This window comes from Juglans regia, chromosome 7 (genome assembly GCF_001411555.2).
Source record: "Juglans regia cultivar Chandler chromosome 7, Walnut 2.0, whole genome shotgun sequence".
Classification (NCBI taxonomy): domain Eukaryota; kingdom Viridiplantae; phylum Streptophyta; class Magnoliopsida; order Fagales; family Juglandaceae; genus Juglans; species Juglans regia.
Genome location: NC_049907.1, coordinates 22,154,144 through 22,170,027, shown reverse-complemented (window position 1 = coordinate 22,170,027; position 15,884 = coordinate 22,154,144). Strand labels below are relative to the sequence as shown.

Genomic DNA, 15,884 nt, shown 5'->3' with positions numbered 1-15,884 from the left:
TTATTATATAATTATATGCAGAAAGTAACATCAATCTTCCTCCAAAAAATCTACTCAACCTCTTACTATTCACACAACCTCCACACTTCACATTATTTTTAATTTTTATTATTTTTTTCTTTTATTAAATATTTATTATATGAATAATGAATAAAAAATTTGAAATAATTTAAAAAGAATAAACTCAAAAAAAAATTTAAAAAAAATATTAAAAATTTAAAAAATTTAAAAAAGTGTGGAGTGTGGAGTGTGGTGGAGGTTGTGTAGCAAAGCTCATCTTCCTCACCTCCGAAGACAACAAATTGCAAAAGCAGAGTCCCCTAGCTTTCCCCAAATCGTCACTACAAACGTCACAACCCCTATCCCAATCTTCTTTCTATTAAAGCTTGCCCACATGACAGCTAAATTGCATGTCCCACAACTTCATAGACCTGGCCTATCTAGCTACCAGACTGCAGTACTCTCAAACACAAACACCTCACGCTCAAGCTCCACCGCCCACCACCACCACCATGGAGAAGAACCGCCACGTACTCCTCGTAACATTCCCTGCGCAGGGCCATATCAACCCTGGCCTCCAGTTTGCAAAGCGCCTCATTCGCTTGGGGGCGCATGTCACCCTTGCCACCAGCGTCTCCGCCTACCGTCGCATGACCAAAACCCCTACTCCTCAAGGTTTGTCCTTCGCCACCTTCTCCGATGGCTACGACGATGGGTTTAAGCCTGGTACTGATGATGCAGAGCACTACATGTCCGCGATCAAGCGCAGTGGCTCCAAAACTCTCACCGATCTCATCGTGTCCAGCACAAACGAGGGCCGCCCCTTTCAGTACTTAGTGTACACACTTCTCCTGCCTTGGGCGGGGAACGTGGCCCACGAACTTCACCTCCCGTCAGCACTTCTCTGGATTCAACCTGCCACGGTTTTGGACATATACTACTACTACTTCAATGGCTATGGAGACGACATCAGGAAAAAGGGCACTGATCCCTCATACTCGTTACAATTACCGGGACTGCCGTTGCTCTATGGTCGTGACCTTCCCTCCTTTTTGCTTGATTCAAATACGTATACTTTTGCACTCCCGTCATTTCAAGAGCAAATCGAAGCACTCGAAAAAGAAAGCAACCCGACAGTGCTTGTCAATACCTTTGATGCATTAGAGCCCGAAGCCTTGAGAGTGATCGAAAAATTTAATCTTACTGCGGTTGGACCGCTGATTCCATCGGCCTTTTTGGACGGAAAGGATCCATCCGATAAAGCTTTTGGCGGAGATCTTTTCCAAGGCTCCAAGGATTACTACATCGAATGGCTGAACTCCAAGCCTAACTCATCTGTTATTTACGTCTCGTTCGGGAGCATATCGACGCTAGCAAAGCAGCAGATGGAGGAAATGGCACGCGGATTGTTGGATTGCGGACGTCCCTTCTTGTGGGTCATAAGAGCCAAGGAAAATGGAGAAGAAGAGAAAGAAGAAGAGAGATTGAGTTGCAGAGAGGAATTGGAGCAAAAGGGAATGATAGTGCCATGGTGTTCTCAAGTGGAGGTTCTGTCACATCCTTCATTGGCATGCTTTGTGACACATTGTGGCTGGAATTCGAGTTTGGAGAGTTTGGTCTCTGGGGTGCCAGTGGTTGCTTTCCCACAGTGGACAGATCAAGGAACAAACGCAAAACTGATTGAAGATGTGTGGAAAACAGGCTTGAGGGTGACAGCAAACAAGGATGGCATTGTAGAAAGTGATGAGATCAAGAGGTGCTTGGAATTGGTAGCTGGAGGTGGGGAGCGAGGGGAAGAAATGAGAAGGAATGCTAAGAAATGGAAGGAGTTGGCTAGGGAAGCTGCCAAGGAAGGTGGGTCTTCGCACAAAAATCTTAAAGCTTTTGTGGAGGAGATTGGAGGATGTTGTAGTTAAAAAGATTACGTATGTTTGCTGATGAAGACATTTGCTAGTTTAGGAGGCTCTTTGAAGATTCTAATTTAAGCTATTTATTGAAGATTCTACTTTTGCAGTATCACGTTTTCCAGAGCAATTTCTTCAGCAATTCCTTTTTATAAGCACTTTTGGGAAGCTCAAATTGGTAATTGAAAAAAAAAAAAAAAACACCACACAAAATGTAGAGGGAGAGTTCTACACTCACAAGTTTATCTTATCATGTGTTATAAGCTCAAATGATTAATTATCTGAAGACATCAAGAGTTTGTAAGCTCATGAGCATATATTGATGCTTTTTTTTTCAATGGGAAGATATATATATATATATATATATATAAGAATATTTATTTTTAGTTGGATGGTAAAAATATATTTTATTTTCCTTTCCTATGCACTAATATTAATTAGAGTGGCTCTACAACCGCACGTGAGGGATCCCGACGGATCCCTACAGTGCAATTTTTTTTTATTTTTCGGTTTTTTTTTTCATGTATTGTTTTAACACTTTTAAATATTTAAAAAAATCACAATATCATTAAAAAATACTTCTTCAATGACTAAGTAAAAAAATCATTGTCTAGAGCCCCATGTGTAAGTTTAGCATTTCTCTATTAATTATGATTGTTTTAGTACTTCTTCAGGATTGAATTAAATGAGAGTATGGTTGCAATTTAGCTGTTGAAAATTAAATAAATTTTACATTTTAGAGATCATATTGAAAGAAATTATTATTTGGGGATGAATTGTGATTCCTTAAAATAATAAGACGACAAAAATACACATGGAAGCTGTATTTTAATCCTACCCCTAATCAAGAGGGGGCCTCAATTAATTCTCAAGAGTCTATTTTAGGAAATCAGGAAAGGGAGTTTAAAATAAGAGTAATGTTGAATGAAAAAGTTTTTTTCAAGCGAGTGCGCATTGATGCTATCATATAAGGCCTTCAATAAAATTGTGAATTAAGATGAAAATGATTTTCATGAGATAGATGATTTTTTTTTTTCTCGTAAAATTTTTCTTTTTTTGATTTTTTTAATAAAAAAATCATGTCAACATCGGTATGCAGTTTAGTGCACCTAACCATTTGTACCTAGCAAGACGCATGTTAAATACAATCTTAGAGTATGCAAGTCCTACACACTTCTTTTAAAAAAATACGGGCCACAATTAAAAAAATAATCTTTTTATGTAGATCACAAGTTTATATACTTTTTTCAAAAGAAATGCGTAAGACTTGCTCATTCTAAAATGACAAATATCATTTCTTTTTAATTAAAATCTTGGCTCCGTTGGCCTAATAGATTTGGAGATGTTTAGGAAAACAAATAAGATGAAAATTCTGTAAATAGTAGTAAAATAATTTGTAAATATTAGTGAAATAGTTTGAGTAAATATGTTTTTTTGGATTTTGGAAAATGAGGGAGAAAATATTGAAAAAATATATATTATAAAATTTAAATATTACTTGAATATAATTTTTTAATATTTTTTTATTTTATAATTTGTAAAAGTTGTATTTTTTGTGTTTTGTTTGTATTATTAGGAAAATTGCAATGACTAAGTAAGTATTAAATAAAAATGTTGAAGATTTGAATTGAAATGTATTTATGTACATTTGAGTATGGAAGCCCGCACACTCTTTTGAAAAAAAATATGATTCACTACTTAAAAATTTAAATTTTATGTGGATTATTTACCTTCTTTTAAAAAAAAAAAACACACAAAACTTACAGATATCATTTTGTTAATTGGAAGATGTTGAACAAAATTTCTTTTTTTTTTTTAAAAAAAAAAACTTGAATTGAAGTTGAGTCAAAATTTTGAATTTCGTACCGGTTAGAATTTCAGCCATTTCGATCTGTACCGGCCGATATTTAAGCCTTTAATTTTTTTTTTTTCAAACTACAAATTTATTTTTTGACTTTCAATTTAGACCAGACTATTTATAATTTATATATATTTATATATAATTTATCTATATAAATTATTTTAAAATATTATCTAAAATGATTCGGACATCGAAATATCTTGTTTTAGAACATTGCTATTCATAAGCCCATACACCACACACCAAAATTTTTTTATTTTTTAAAAATTTTTTTAAAATTTTTTTTGGTTTTATTATTCTTAAAATAATTGAATTATTTTACTCATAATCTATATACTACATATTTAATAAGAAAATAAAATTAATAAAACCATAAAAAGATTGATGTGTGGTGTATGAGGCTTAGGAATAGAATTTTTCCTTATTTTAATACTGCAAACGAAATAGTCACGGTTACGTTCAAAACATTGAGTTGAGTTGCTGTCACCGCAATTGGCTGGGCGCCCAAGTGGATGCAAATGTCAATTTCCACAAGTTTTGAGGATACAATTGTCAGGTCAGGACAATATGATCAGCTGATGATAATAGTCAAGTAAATGAGAAATTCTAAATCCAAACAAATCAGTAAACATTAATGACAAGTAAGAAAAAGGAGGTAGAGCTTATTTTTCTTTTATACTTTGGCCTCTTTGATACTTTTTTTTTTTTTTTAAATGGCCTCTTTGAGACTTGTCAAACTAGTTGACAGATTTCAACTTAGAAGAATGTTTGAGCTCGTAAAGATTTTACTTGTATGCTCTTATTTTCTGCTATGCTCCTTATGGTTTTATCTTACCAATAAAAACTATTGATCATGATATCACATACAGTTGTTGTAACACCCGACCCAACACGAAATCCACGTTCATTTTTTTTTTGTTTTTGTTAATATGTTTGAAATGCCTACTTGAGATTTAATGAGTAATTTTAGAATAGACTATGGGTCTAAAATTATGTTGGCAGGATATGGATTTATTTGGACTTGATAATTAAGGTAAAATCTTTTAATGGGCCAAGTCAAAATTGACCCGAAAAATATATAGGACAAGTTGTGTTATTTTTAGAGATTGAGTCGAGGCCCATAACTCTTGAAAAAAGCCCAAACCTCGTACGCCCTAAACCCAAACCGTGAAACCCAAGATTCTGTTAAGTTACAAACTCCCCACCATGCACATCTCCTTCCATTAGAATCATGGCACCACACAAAAATTCTACCTTCTTTATATTGTTAGGGTTTCAGCATAACTGTGTGTGTGTGTGTCTTCATTATAGTAGGTAAAACCTCACGTTCCACCTCTCCCCAAGCTAGGGTTGCCACACATTCCCTCCTCCACATCTCCACGTCTAGGAAGCACCCAACAAGTTGCACGACAATATACCCCTAAAGGCTCTTTCTCATAGTCATGGCAACGAGTTGTATGCGCTAACCGCCTCCCCCATCCAACACAAACTGTGGTTGCACTATTGCCTCCTTGCGAAGGAAGCCGCACACCTCTCTTGAACCGTAGAGGACAGCCAACGAAACCACTGGCAACCTCTGCTCAGCAATCATCATGAGAACCTGTGGCTTTCAGAAATGAATCAACTGTAATGGGGAATGCAAATCTCCCAAGATAGTCTTCGTGATTTCAATTCCTTTACTTGTATGGAATGTAATATAAATCAACTAGTTGTATAGCATGATTATCTCCTTGATCTTAGTCTCTGACTTGTTTATATATTGTACAGCAACTGTAATGCAATATAGTGAATTCTTTTATACCTTCACACAAGTGTGTAAACCTTATATGGTATCATAGAGCCTTTTTTTTTCCTCCAACGAGACATATTCTGCTTTCCCCTGCAAAAATTCAAAACCCAATTTCCATCAAAGCCATAGGACAACTTCTTCAAAAATTAATTGGCCCCAACTTTCCTTCATGGAATGTAACCCTTTCATCTTTACTGCTTGGCTATGATCTCATCGGATTCTTGGATGGAATTTATCCTTGTGCCCCTCGGGCCTACGTACCCTGTTGATGCTGCTGACATCGCTGCATACTCCAATTGGTGCAGGACCAACTCCTTCTCAATGGCATTCTTACTTCTATTGTTGACTCCATCACGCCTCTCATCGCCTCAGCCAAAACTTCCCGCGATGCCTGGCTTCGACTTAATCGCTTGTATGCAAACAACTCCCACTCTCACGTGATGCAACTCAAGGAGCATTTGACCCTCCTTCAACAAGGTGACAAGTCGATTGCTGCCTACCTCCAAGATGTCAAAAGTACCATCGATGAACTAGCCATCATCGATACTCCCCTATCCTCCGATGACATCACCCTTCATGTTCTTCGTGGCACCGTGATCTGGTTGCCCCTATCTGCACTCGTGAAACTCCTCTCACAATTGAGGAATTGCATGATCTCTTGACTTCCCATGAAGCCTACCTTCAGTGGCTCAACCATGCAACTCACCAACTTGTTGCAACTGCCAATCCTACAAATTGTTGAGCTTGGAATAGGCCCTCCTCCATTGGCCGTCGTTTTGATTCCTCCCACCCTGTGCAACAAAACAAACGCATTGGTTCTCACTCCAAATACAAGGGAAAATGCCAGTTGTGTAGTGAAGTTGGCCATTCAGCCCGTTTCTATCCCAAACACTCTGTGCAACCAAAAACTGCTACTGCCAATTGTGTTGGTACGAACCAAACTTAGTCGTCCAAATGACTCATTTACTCTGGGGCTTCTCATCACATCACCTCACCTCAGATTTTTCCAATTTAAACATCAACTCTGAGTATGATGGCACTTATGAAGTTGTCATTGGCGATGGTACAGGTTTACCGGTTACTCACATTGGTTCATTAACTTTTCAATCGCCTCATCACATTTTTAGACTGCATGATACACTATGTGTTCCTGCCATACATAAAAATCTGGTATCTGTGCATCATTTTACAAAGCAAAATAATGTATTACTTGAATTTCATCCAGATTTTTATCTTTTCGGTTTGTTCTTCTTGTCATACTAATAAAAGCCATAAACTTCCTTTTGGTACTAGCACTATTAACAGCAATTCCCCGCTTGAGTATCTTTATTCTGATGTTTGGGGTCCCAAACAAATCTTCTCAATTGAAGGCCATCGTTATTATGTCATTTTTATAGATCATTTCACAAGATATTGTTGGTTCTTTCCTATGCGTAATAAATCTTATGCATCTCTCATATATTCCCAACTTCGCACTCTCATAGAAAAAAAAATTGGTTGTCCAATTAAAAATATCTACACTAATAATGGAGGTGAATATATTAAACTTCGGTCATATCTCACCTACAATGGAATCAACCACCTCACCACTCCACCTCACACCCCACAATTACATGGCATTTATGAAAGACGCCACCGACAAATAGTTGAAACAGGCATGACCTTACTCAATAACATATGCCCACTCAATATTGGCATCTTGTTTTTCAAACCACTGTTTACCTTATGAATCGTCTTTCCACTCCCATCCTACGAAATAAATCCCCTTTTGAGTGTCTCTTTGGCACATCACCAAATTATCTCAAATTACGGATTTTTTGTTGTTTATGTTTTCCGTGGCTAAAACCATACACTTCTCACAAACTTGAACGCAAATCCTTACCTTGTGTTTTTATTGGGTACTCCACATCTCAATATGCTTATAAGTGCCTAAATCTTGACACTAACAAAACATGTGTCCCGACATGTTACATTCAATGAGAGCCAATTCCCTTTTCAAACTCATCTTACTCTTCCGTCCATTTCTACCCCCCCTGAGTCATGGCCTTCACTCCAATTGCTACCCAACATCAATCGCCCAACCTTGTCTCAGGAACTACGAAACCCGCCTACTCCAATTCCACCCAACACCTCATCCACCGACCTTACCCTAGGCCCTGCATCGCATCATTCTCAAGAAGGCACTCTCGCACCTAATCTGGTTCCTGCTCGTGAGCCCATAAATATTTTCGTTATTCCATTTTTTGCAAGACTCATAACATGACCACTCGAGCCATGAGTAACATTCACAAGCCTAAGTAGTTTCATATGGTCACCAAGCATCCTTTTCCAAAATAAAAATCTATAGAGCCCCACAATGTCACCCAAGCTCTTAAAGATCCTCATTGGCGATGGGCCATGAGTGATGAATTCATAGCCTTGCTTCGTCATGGCACGTGGGAGTTGGTCCCACCTTCCACTCATATTAAGTCCGTTGATTGTAAATGGGTCTTTCGAGTCAAGTGTAAACCTGATGGCAGTATTGATCGTTACAAAGCTCGCTTGGTGGCTAAAGGTTTTCATCAATAGTATGGGCTTAACTATAAAGAGACTTTCTCCCTAGTGGTCAAACCTGCCACAATACGGGTAGTTCTTTCATCTGCTTTAACTAAGGGGTGGTCCCTACGACAACTTGATGTCAATAATGCATTTCTTTGTGGCACTCTTACGGAAGATGTTTACATGAAACAACCTGCTAGCTTTGTTGATTCTCAAATTCTAACATATATTTGCAAGCTCTGTCAATCCTTATATGGGTTGAAATAGGCCTCGGCATGCATGGTACACGACACTCAGTAATCTTTTACTTCAGATGGGTTTCTCTCAATCCAAAGTCGATCCCTCTCTTTTTTTCAACCAGAAAGACTCGGTCCATACCTACTTCTTGGTCTATGTTGATGATCTCATATTAACAAGCAATTCTTTTATTTTTGATCAGCTGGTTACACATCAATTGGGTTAAAAATTTTCACTCAAGGATCTTGGCTCCCAACATTATTTTCTTGGTGTCGAAGTCATTCCCCATGCAAATGGCCTTTTTCTCACTCAACAAAAATACATTCGGGATCTCTTAACCAAGCATCATCTTGATGGAGCTAAAGAGGTGCAGACGCCGCTTTCCACTTCCGAGTCTCTCCGACTCCACGACGGCACCCCTACGGAAGATGGTAAAGTCTATCGACAAATCATTGGGGTTCTCCAATACCTCTCCCTCACTCGGCCCGATGTGGCCTATCCTGTGAACTAGTTGGCTCAATTTATGCATAAGCCAACGCAAACACATTAGTCTGCACTTAAACGTTTGCTGCAATATTTGAAGGGGACAATCAACTATGGATTGCAGCTCCATCGTTCACCCAACCTGCAAGTCTCCGCTTTCTCAGACGCCAAATGGGCTGGGAATGCTGATAACGGCACCTCGAGCTCTGCCTATGTCGTCTTCTTAGGCTGCAATCCGATCTCTTGGTGCACCAAAAAGCATAGTACCATGCCCTTGCTGCTACCACCTCTAAGATTGCCTGGCCCATGGAATTATTCAAAGAACTTGGTCTTCAACAGTCCACACCTCCAAAAATATTTTGCGGCAATATCAGCGCCACACAGCTCAGTGTCAACCATGTTCACCACAGTCGCATGAAGCACATTGCTATTGATCTTCATTTTATTCGGGATTATGTGAATAAAGGGCTCCTCACTATCAATCATGTGTCTACTCATGATCAACTAGCAGATGCACTCACTAAACCTCTTGCACGATTACAGTTTCAGACAAAGTTTTGAATACCGTACCGGAAGCCGTACCGGTCAAGGCACTGGAATGAAATATTTCGGTACCGGTACCGTTTCGTGTACCGTTCCGGCATAATATTTCGGTCACGATACCGTTTCGGTACCGGTACCGTACCGTACCGGTACCGTTTTGTATACCGTTTTGGAATAATTTAAACCTGGATAAATTATATATATACAAGCATTAACTGTATTCCAAAATAACAACAAAATAAGTCAAACTCAATATTCTCAATACAAGTCTTAAGTTTTAAGTTACAACTAACATAAAGTTATAAAATATAAATACCAATATTATCATGATAAAATCAGTAACTTCACTACGTCATCAAAGATGATCATCCTCATCAAAAAGACAATAAGGATCAGGATTCGACATGTGAATCAAAATATTTTCATCAACGTCATCTCCATCATCAACATCAACACCAATATTATAATTGTCTTCCTCATTTAGTGAGGCCAATGGCTCCTCAATACTTGCCCAATCTAAATCTTCTCCATCAAGAAGCTCAGATTCTTCACCTACCCATTCTTCCATCAAATCAATGTTTTCAAGATTGATTGGATCTAAAGCATCTCTTCCCTTTTTTATGCTCCTGTCAAAATAAAATCAAACATAAGTGAAAATGTTATATATTTTTCAACAGTGAAAACATTAGTATTAAAAAAATTTACCTCTCTCTCAGCTTCAAGTTATAACGAACAAATACTAAGTCATTCAAACGTTTATGCACTTCTATTTCTCTTCTTCGAATGAATAAAATCAAATGTGCTCCAGTTTCTCTCACATCCAGTTGCACTACAACATTGACTTAGTACTCGAACAGCAAACCTTTGAAGCGTTGGAACCTCGCAACCAAATTGGGTCCACCATGCAACTATAACAATAATACAATTATAAATTATTAATTAAATACAAGTAAAAATAAAATAAGATAAAATTTAAAGTACAAAGTCACACTATTTAACAAATGATATTGATAAATGATAATACCTGGATTAATCTTATCACGCTGGCGGATTGCTAAAGAATGTCCAAACTCACCTATTGCATTCTTATACAAGTCAAGTTCTGCAATGATCTTGTCTTGATTATCGGGATCAAGTTCCATTTTCATAACACAGCTGTTGAAGCCTCTTATAACTTCATTTTTATTTTTAAAATTGGGGCTATAGTAAATTCCAGGGTTAAGAAAACAACCCGCTGCATGTAATGGACTGTGAAGCTGCCTATCCCATCTGGAATCAATGATCCTGGTGAATGGACTGAATAAACTGACTTTGTTATTGCATCTTGCTTTTATGTTCTCTTTGGCTCTTTCCATTGCATCATACAAGTATCCCATTGCAAGCTTCTCATCCCCGTCAACAAGTCGTAGAACATGAACCAAAGGTTCACTAACTTTAACAATGAATTGACATTGAACCCAAAACTCTTTATCTTCTAAAACAATCTCAGCTATCCCTTTCCCTATACTGCTCTTAGAATGATTTGATGCAATCCATTTATCACAAGTAAACATTTGTCTGAGTTCTTTCTTAAACAAGAGCAAACATTGGATACTTAAAAAATTTGTCGCAAATCTTGTAATTGCAGGACGACACAAATCATGACCTTTGGTAAAGTCTTTTCTCATCAATGCCAAAACCCAGCCATGGTTATAAATGAATTTTGTTATCTTTTTTGCCTTTTTTATGGTATCATCAATAAGGGGAAAATATCTTGGATCAGAAAAATTCTCCAACATTAAATCTATGCAATGAGCTGCACATGGGGACCAGTAGAAAGAGCCATACTTCTGTTGTAACTTTTTTCCTGCAGCTTTATAACTTGCATCATTGTCCGTTATGAACTGCACAAGATTCTCAGCTCCAATTTCTTGAACAACCTCATCAAAGATGTTAAACAATGTTTCAGCATCTTTTCTAAGACCAGATGTATCAACAGACTTCAAAAACATTGTACCTTTCGGACAATAAACAAGAAAGTTGATTATTGATTGTTGCTTCTGGTTTGTCCAACCATCTGCCATTAGTGAACAACCGGTCTCATTCCAAATCTTCTTAATTTGTTGCAAATAATCTTGAACCTCATTCACAGCCATTTTTAACAAATTTCCTCTCAACTCATATAAAGATGGGCCTTTGAATCCTGGCCCAATGGTAGTCATGGCATCAATAGCTGGTTGATAAAACTTAGATTGAGCAGCATTAAAAGGCAGATTAGCATCATACCACCAGCGTGCTACAGCCATCTTTGCTTTTACAATCATCTCATTTGAACACATAGAACTCTTAATTGAAGGTTGGGCCCCAGGAGTTGTTCTTGGAGCAAAAAATCTACTCAATCCCCCCACTGACTCTCCAGTTCCAGATTCTTTCGACTTCCCCTTACCTTTTGAAAGTTGAGACTGTCCCTCCATACTATTACGATCGTCAATATCATCAGATGTTAAATCTATATCGCCTCCAATCTCTGACCTTATTCTCCTTCTCTTCTCTTTGCTTTTTTTCATTTCATTAAGCAACTCCTTCATTTGCCATTTTACATCTTCAGACACATTTTTACATGCTTCTACATCGCCTGGAATTCCAGCTAGATGATGCTTCAACCGAGTGATCCCGCCACCTCTAATTATTTTATTACAATATAAACATTCAGTATTATTTCTTGCCCCTGGCACAGCACGTGCATGGGCCCATGCTGGATCTTCTGATCTTACAGGAGCAAGTGATGGAGTTGAAGTCATACCACCAGTTGATTGACAACTAGACATTTATAACTATTAAAGTATAACAAATTAACACTTATAAGTAAGTCATTAAGAGGAAACTCATCAAATCTAAACAACTTATGCAATATAATCAAAAACATTTATAAGAATAAAAAATAAAAACAAACATCTATAAAAATATAATCTAAAACATCATCTATAAGAATACAAACAAACATCTATCAAAATATAATCTAAAACATCTATCAAAATAAAAACAAACATCTATAACAATATAATCTAAAACATCCATAAAAATACAAACAAACATCTATAAAAATATAATCTAAAATATCTATAAAAATATAATCTAAAACATCTATCAAAATAAAAACAAACATCTATAAAAATATAATCTAAAACATCATCTATAAAAATACAAACAAACATCTATCAAAATATAATCTAAAACATCTATCAAAATATAATCTAAAACATCTATAAAAATACAAACAAACATCTATAAAAATATAATCTAAAACATCTATCAAAATAAAAACAAACATCTATAACAATATAATCTAAAACATCTATAAAAATACAAACAAACATCTATAAAAATATAATCTAAAATATCTATAAAAATATAATCTAAAACATCTATCAAAATAAAAACAAACATCTATAAAAATATAATCTAAAACATCATCTATAAAAATACAAACAAACATCTATCAAAATATAATCTAAAACATCTATCAAAATATAATCTAAAACATCTATCAAAAATTAAAAATACAAACAAAGTAACAAACATCTATAAAAATATAATCTAAAACATCTATCAAAATAAAAACAAACATCTATAAAAATATAATCTAAAACATCATCTATAAAAATACAAACAAACATCTATCAAAATATAATCTAAAACATCTATCAAAATATAATCTAAAACATCTATCAAAAATTAAAAATACAAACAAAGTAACAAACATCTATAAAAATATAATCTAAAACATCTATCAAAATAAAAACAAACATCTATAACAATATAATCTAAAATATCTATAAAAATACAAACAAACACTATAACAATATAATCTAAAACATCTATCAAAATACAATTCTGATTTGTTTATCAAAAAAGTAACAAAAAAATAATTAAATTAAGTTATAAATATAAACAAAAAAAATAGTAAAAATAAAATACCAAGTTGAGGCCTGGTGGTGGTCGGCGTCGTGCGGTGGACTGCTGGGCCGCTGGCTGCTCGTGCGTGACTGAGGCGTGGGACTGGGAGCCGTGAGCCTGGGCGCCGAAATGGTTCGGCCGAATTGAGTTCAGGATTTAGAAGGCAGAGATTGAGAAATGAGATTCAGGAGTGTAGGTTTTGATTTTGTGGTAAAATTCCAAAATTGCCCTTTAGAGTTTGCAAAAATTACAAAAATGCCATCAACCTAACTGCTGAAAAGCGTACCGGCCGAAATTTGTGTTTCGGCCGAAACATAAAATACCGGCCGGTACAGTCATGTACCGGCCGGTACGGCCGAAATTTCGGCCGAAACGGAACACTTATTTTACCGGTACCGGCCGATTGGCCGGTACGGCATATACCGGCCGTACCGGCCGGTACGGTACGGTACCAAAAACACTGGTTTCAGACCTTGCGCTCCAAGATTGGTGTCACCGATGGCACCTCTATCTTGCGAGGGCGTGTAACAGAGAATGCAAATCTCCCAAGATAGTCTATGTGATTTCAATTCCTTTACTTGTATGGAATGTAATATAAATCAGCTAGCTGTACAGCTTGATCATCTCCTTGATCTTAGTCTCTGACTTGTTTATATATTGTACAAAAATTGTAATGCAATATAGTGAATTCTTTTATACCTTCACACAAGTGTGTAACCCTTATACCAACGAGCCACTGCTTATCCCCTCCACCTCACAATCACAGGAAATCAACCACTACCAAGCTCTTCCACTCAAGCCGCCTAGTTTCTCCACACAACAACCCCACGCGACAAGCCCCCTTCATGACCTCAGCTGCAGTAGCAAGCTGTTACCATTGAGAACGTTCACCCATATGAGAAGTTTAACAACCGCATGCAACCATTGCACCACATCTGGCCACCACCACCTTGCCATCAATGTTCGCCAATTTCACCAAAATTGTATGCTTAGCCATCTTAGGCCAGCCCCTAGTTTTGGAAACCACCTAACCCGTGTACACCCACCCATTGCCACCCTACACTGCAAGTCAACCACGCAGGAGAACTACCCATGGCTGTTGGGAATCCCACCATGAGCCTCTACCTTTACAAACAACTGACACTACCTAGCCCCAGTTGTAACCACTGAAACCCAGTTCCTCCAAGCATCAATGCCAATGACATGCCCTATTTTCCTCAACAAGAACAAAGCAAGTTGCTGCCCCTCAGACCCAACACTTCCCCCGCACTCCACCAACTCTCACAAAAAACACCACTACCGAGGCTAGCACCGCCCCGATCCACTAAAAATGGACAACCGTGTGTATGGCGCTGGTAACTCGTAAAATGTAGCACTGTAAGTCCCTCTGTTCCTTAGTTAGCTCGCTCTCTCTCTCTCTCTCTCTCTCTCTTCATGTTCTGCAGTCCTGGAAAGCAGTCACCAGCCCTCACTGAAAACTGCAACAACAAACCACGTCGCATGACTGCCCGTCTGTGATTTAATTCCATAGATAGTATGTTATGTAAATACCCTTATAATAAGTGTTGACCGTAGGATTAATATTTTATGATGTGATTGTGATGAAACAAGATAAATTAGGTGTTCGAAGGTGGAAAATAATTCAGATTTTATGTATTAGTCGGAGATATTTTAATAGATATCGATTATTTTGGAGTGAAGATATTTTTAGGGTTTTGAGAATTTTAGATTTTTAGGAAAAATAGGTTATTTTAGTATTTTAAACTTAAATATCAAAATATGCTTTTAATTAAAGAGTTAAGTAGGTTACGTGTCTATTTTATAAGTAACAGTTGAAATTCATGCGGCATTGTTGTAAGAAATTTTAGAAAAGTTGAAGAATCCAGGTAAGTGGGGTTCCTATACTAGACTTTGCATAAAAAAAAAATGACTAAGAATAATTTTATGAAAATGTGCATGATATGTTTTGAAAAGAAATTTCAAACAACCTCACGTATTTGTTGTGCATTACTAATGAAATCTATATGAAAGAAAAGAATATTTTTGTCATGACTGGTGTAGACATGAACAAATTTTTAATATTCTAATCCTGAACTATGAAAAAAGAGTGAATATGAAATCTGAAAAATTGTGCATGTGATGTGAAAATGCTCTAAATTTATTTTTGGAATATGTGAAATGATCTGAATCTGTTTAGTACTCTGTTTTGATATGATGTGACATTTGAAAACTTTTGGCATAACTTTCTGATTCTGTATTTGTATCTTATTCTTTTATGTTTCTGATCTGTTCCATTAAGGCTCTGCTACGAGTATAATAGTAGTATACGGCCCGGTCACGGGTGATAATAGTGGTATATAACATTTCCATGGGTGATGACAGTGGTACATAGCCCTGCCAAAGGTGATAATAGTGGTATACAGCCCAGTCACGGGTATAATAGTTGTATACGGCCCTACCACAAGTGATAATAGTGTTATACGGCCCTACCACGGATATAATAGTGGTATGCAGCCCTGCCATAGGTATAATAATAATATACAACCCCGTCACGGGTATAATGGTGATTTATAACCCTAGTATGGGGTTAAAT

At 36.8% G+C, this 15,884-nt stretch overlaps 2 protein-coding genes across 2 annotated transcripts; one reads left to right on the top strand and one right to left on the bottom strand.

Annotated features, from left to right (window-relative positions):
* The first annotated feature begins 267 nt into the window (after nucleotides 1-267).
* Nucleotides 268-1,998, top strand: LOC109008422 (crocetin glucosyltransferase, chloroplastic-like). The gene has a single exon (XM_035692688.1). The coding sequence runs from the start codon at nucleotides 411-413 to the stop codon at nucleotides 1,914-1,916; it is 1,506 nt and encodes a 501-aa protein (XP_035548581.1). The 5' UTR covers nucleotides 268-410; the 3' UTR covers nucleotides 1,917-1,998.
* A 3,229-nt stretch (nucleotides 1,999-5,227) lies between these two features.
* Nucleotides 5,228-12,162, bottom strand: LOC118348897. Its single transcript, XM_035691465.1, has 3 exons — nucleotides 10,380-12,162; nucleotides 10,205-10,263; nucleotides 5,228-5,365 (listed from the first exon to the last, which is right to left on the bottom strand). The coding sequence occupies exons 1-3, from the start codon at nucleotides 12,160-12,162 to the stop codon at nucleotides 5,228-5,230; spliced, it is 1,980 nt and encodes a 659-aa protein (XP_035547358.1).
* Nucleotides 12,163-15,884: the final 3,722 nt, after the last annotated feature.

Excerpts from the sequence above, each read along its gene's own strand:
- LOC109008422 (XM_035692688.1), top strand. The coding sequence starts at position 411 with ATGTCCCACAACTTCATAGACCTGGCCTATCTAGCTACCAGACTGCAG.
- LOC118348897 (XM_035691465.1), bottom strand. The coding sequence starts at position 12,162 with ATGTCTAGTTGTCAATCAACTGGTGGTATGACTTCAACTCCATCACTT. Across the intron at positions 10,264-10,379 it reads GCGTGATAAGATTAATCCAG|TTGCATGGTGGACCCAATTT; the intron begins GTATTATCATTT and ends TTATTGTTATAG. Across the intron at positions 5,366-10,204 it reads TTCAAAGGTTTGCTGTTCGA|GTTCTCATGATGATTGCTGA; the intron begins GTACTAAGTCAA and ends TGAAAGCCACAG.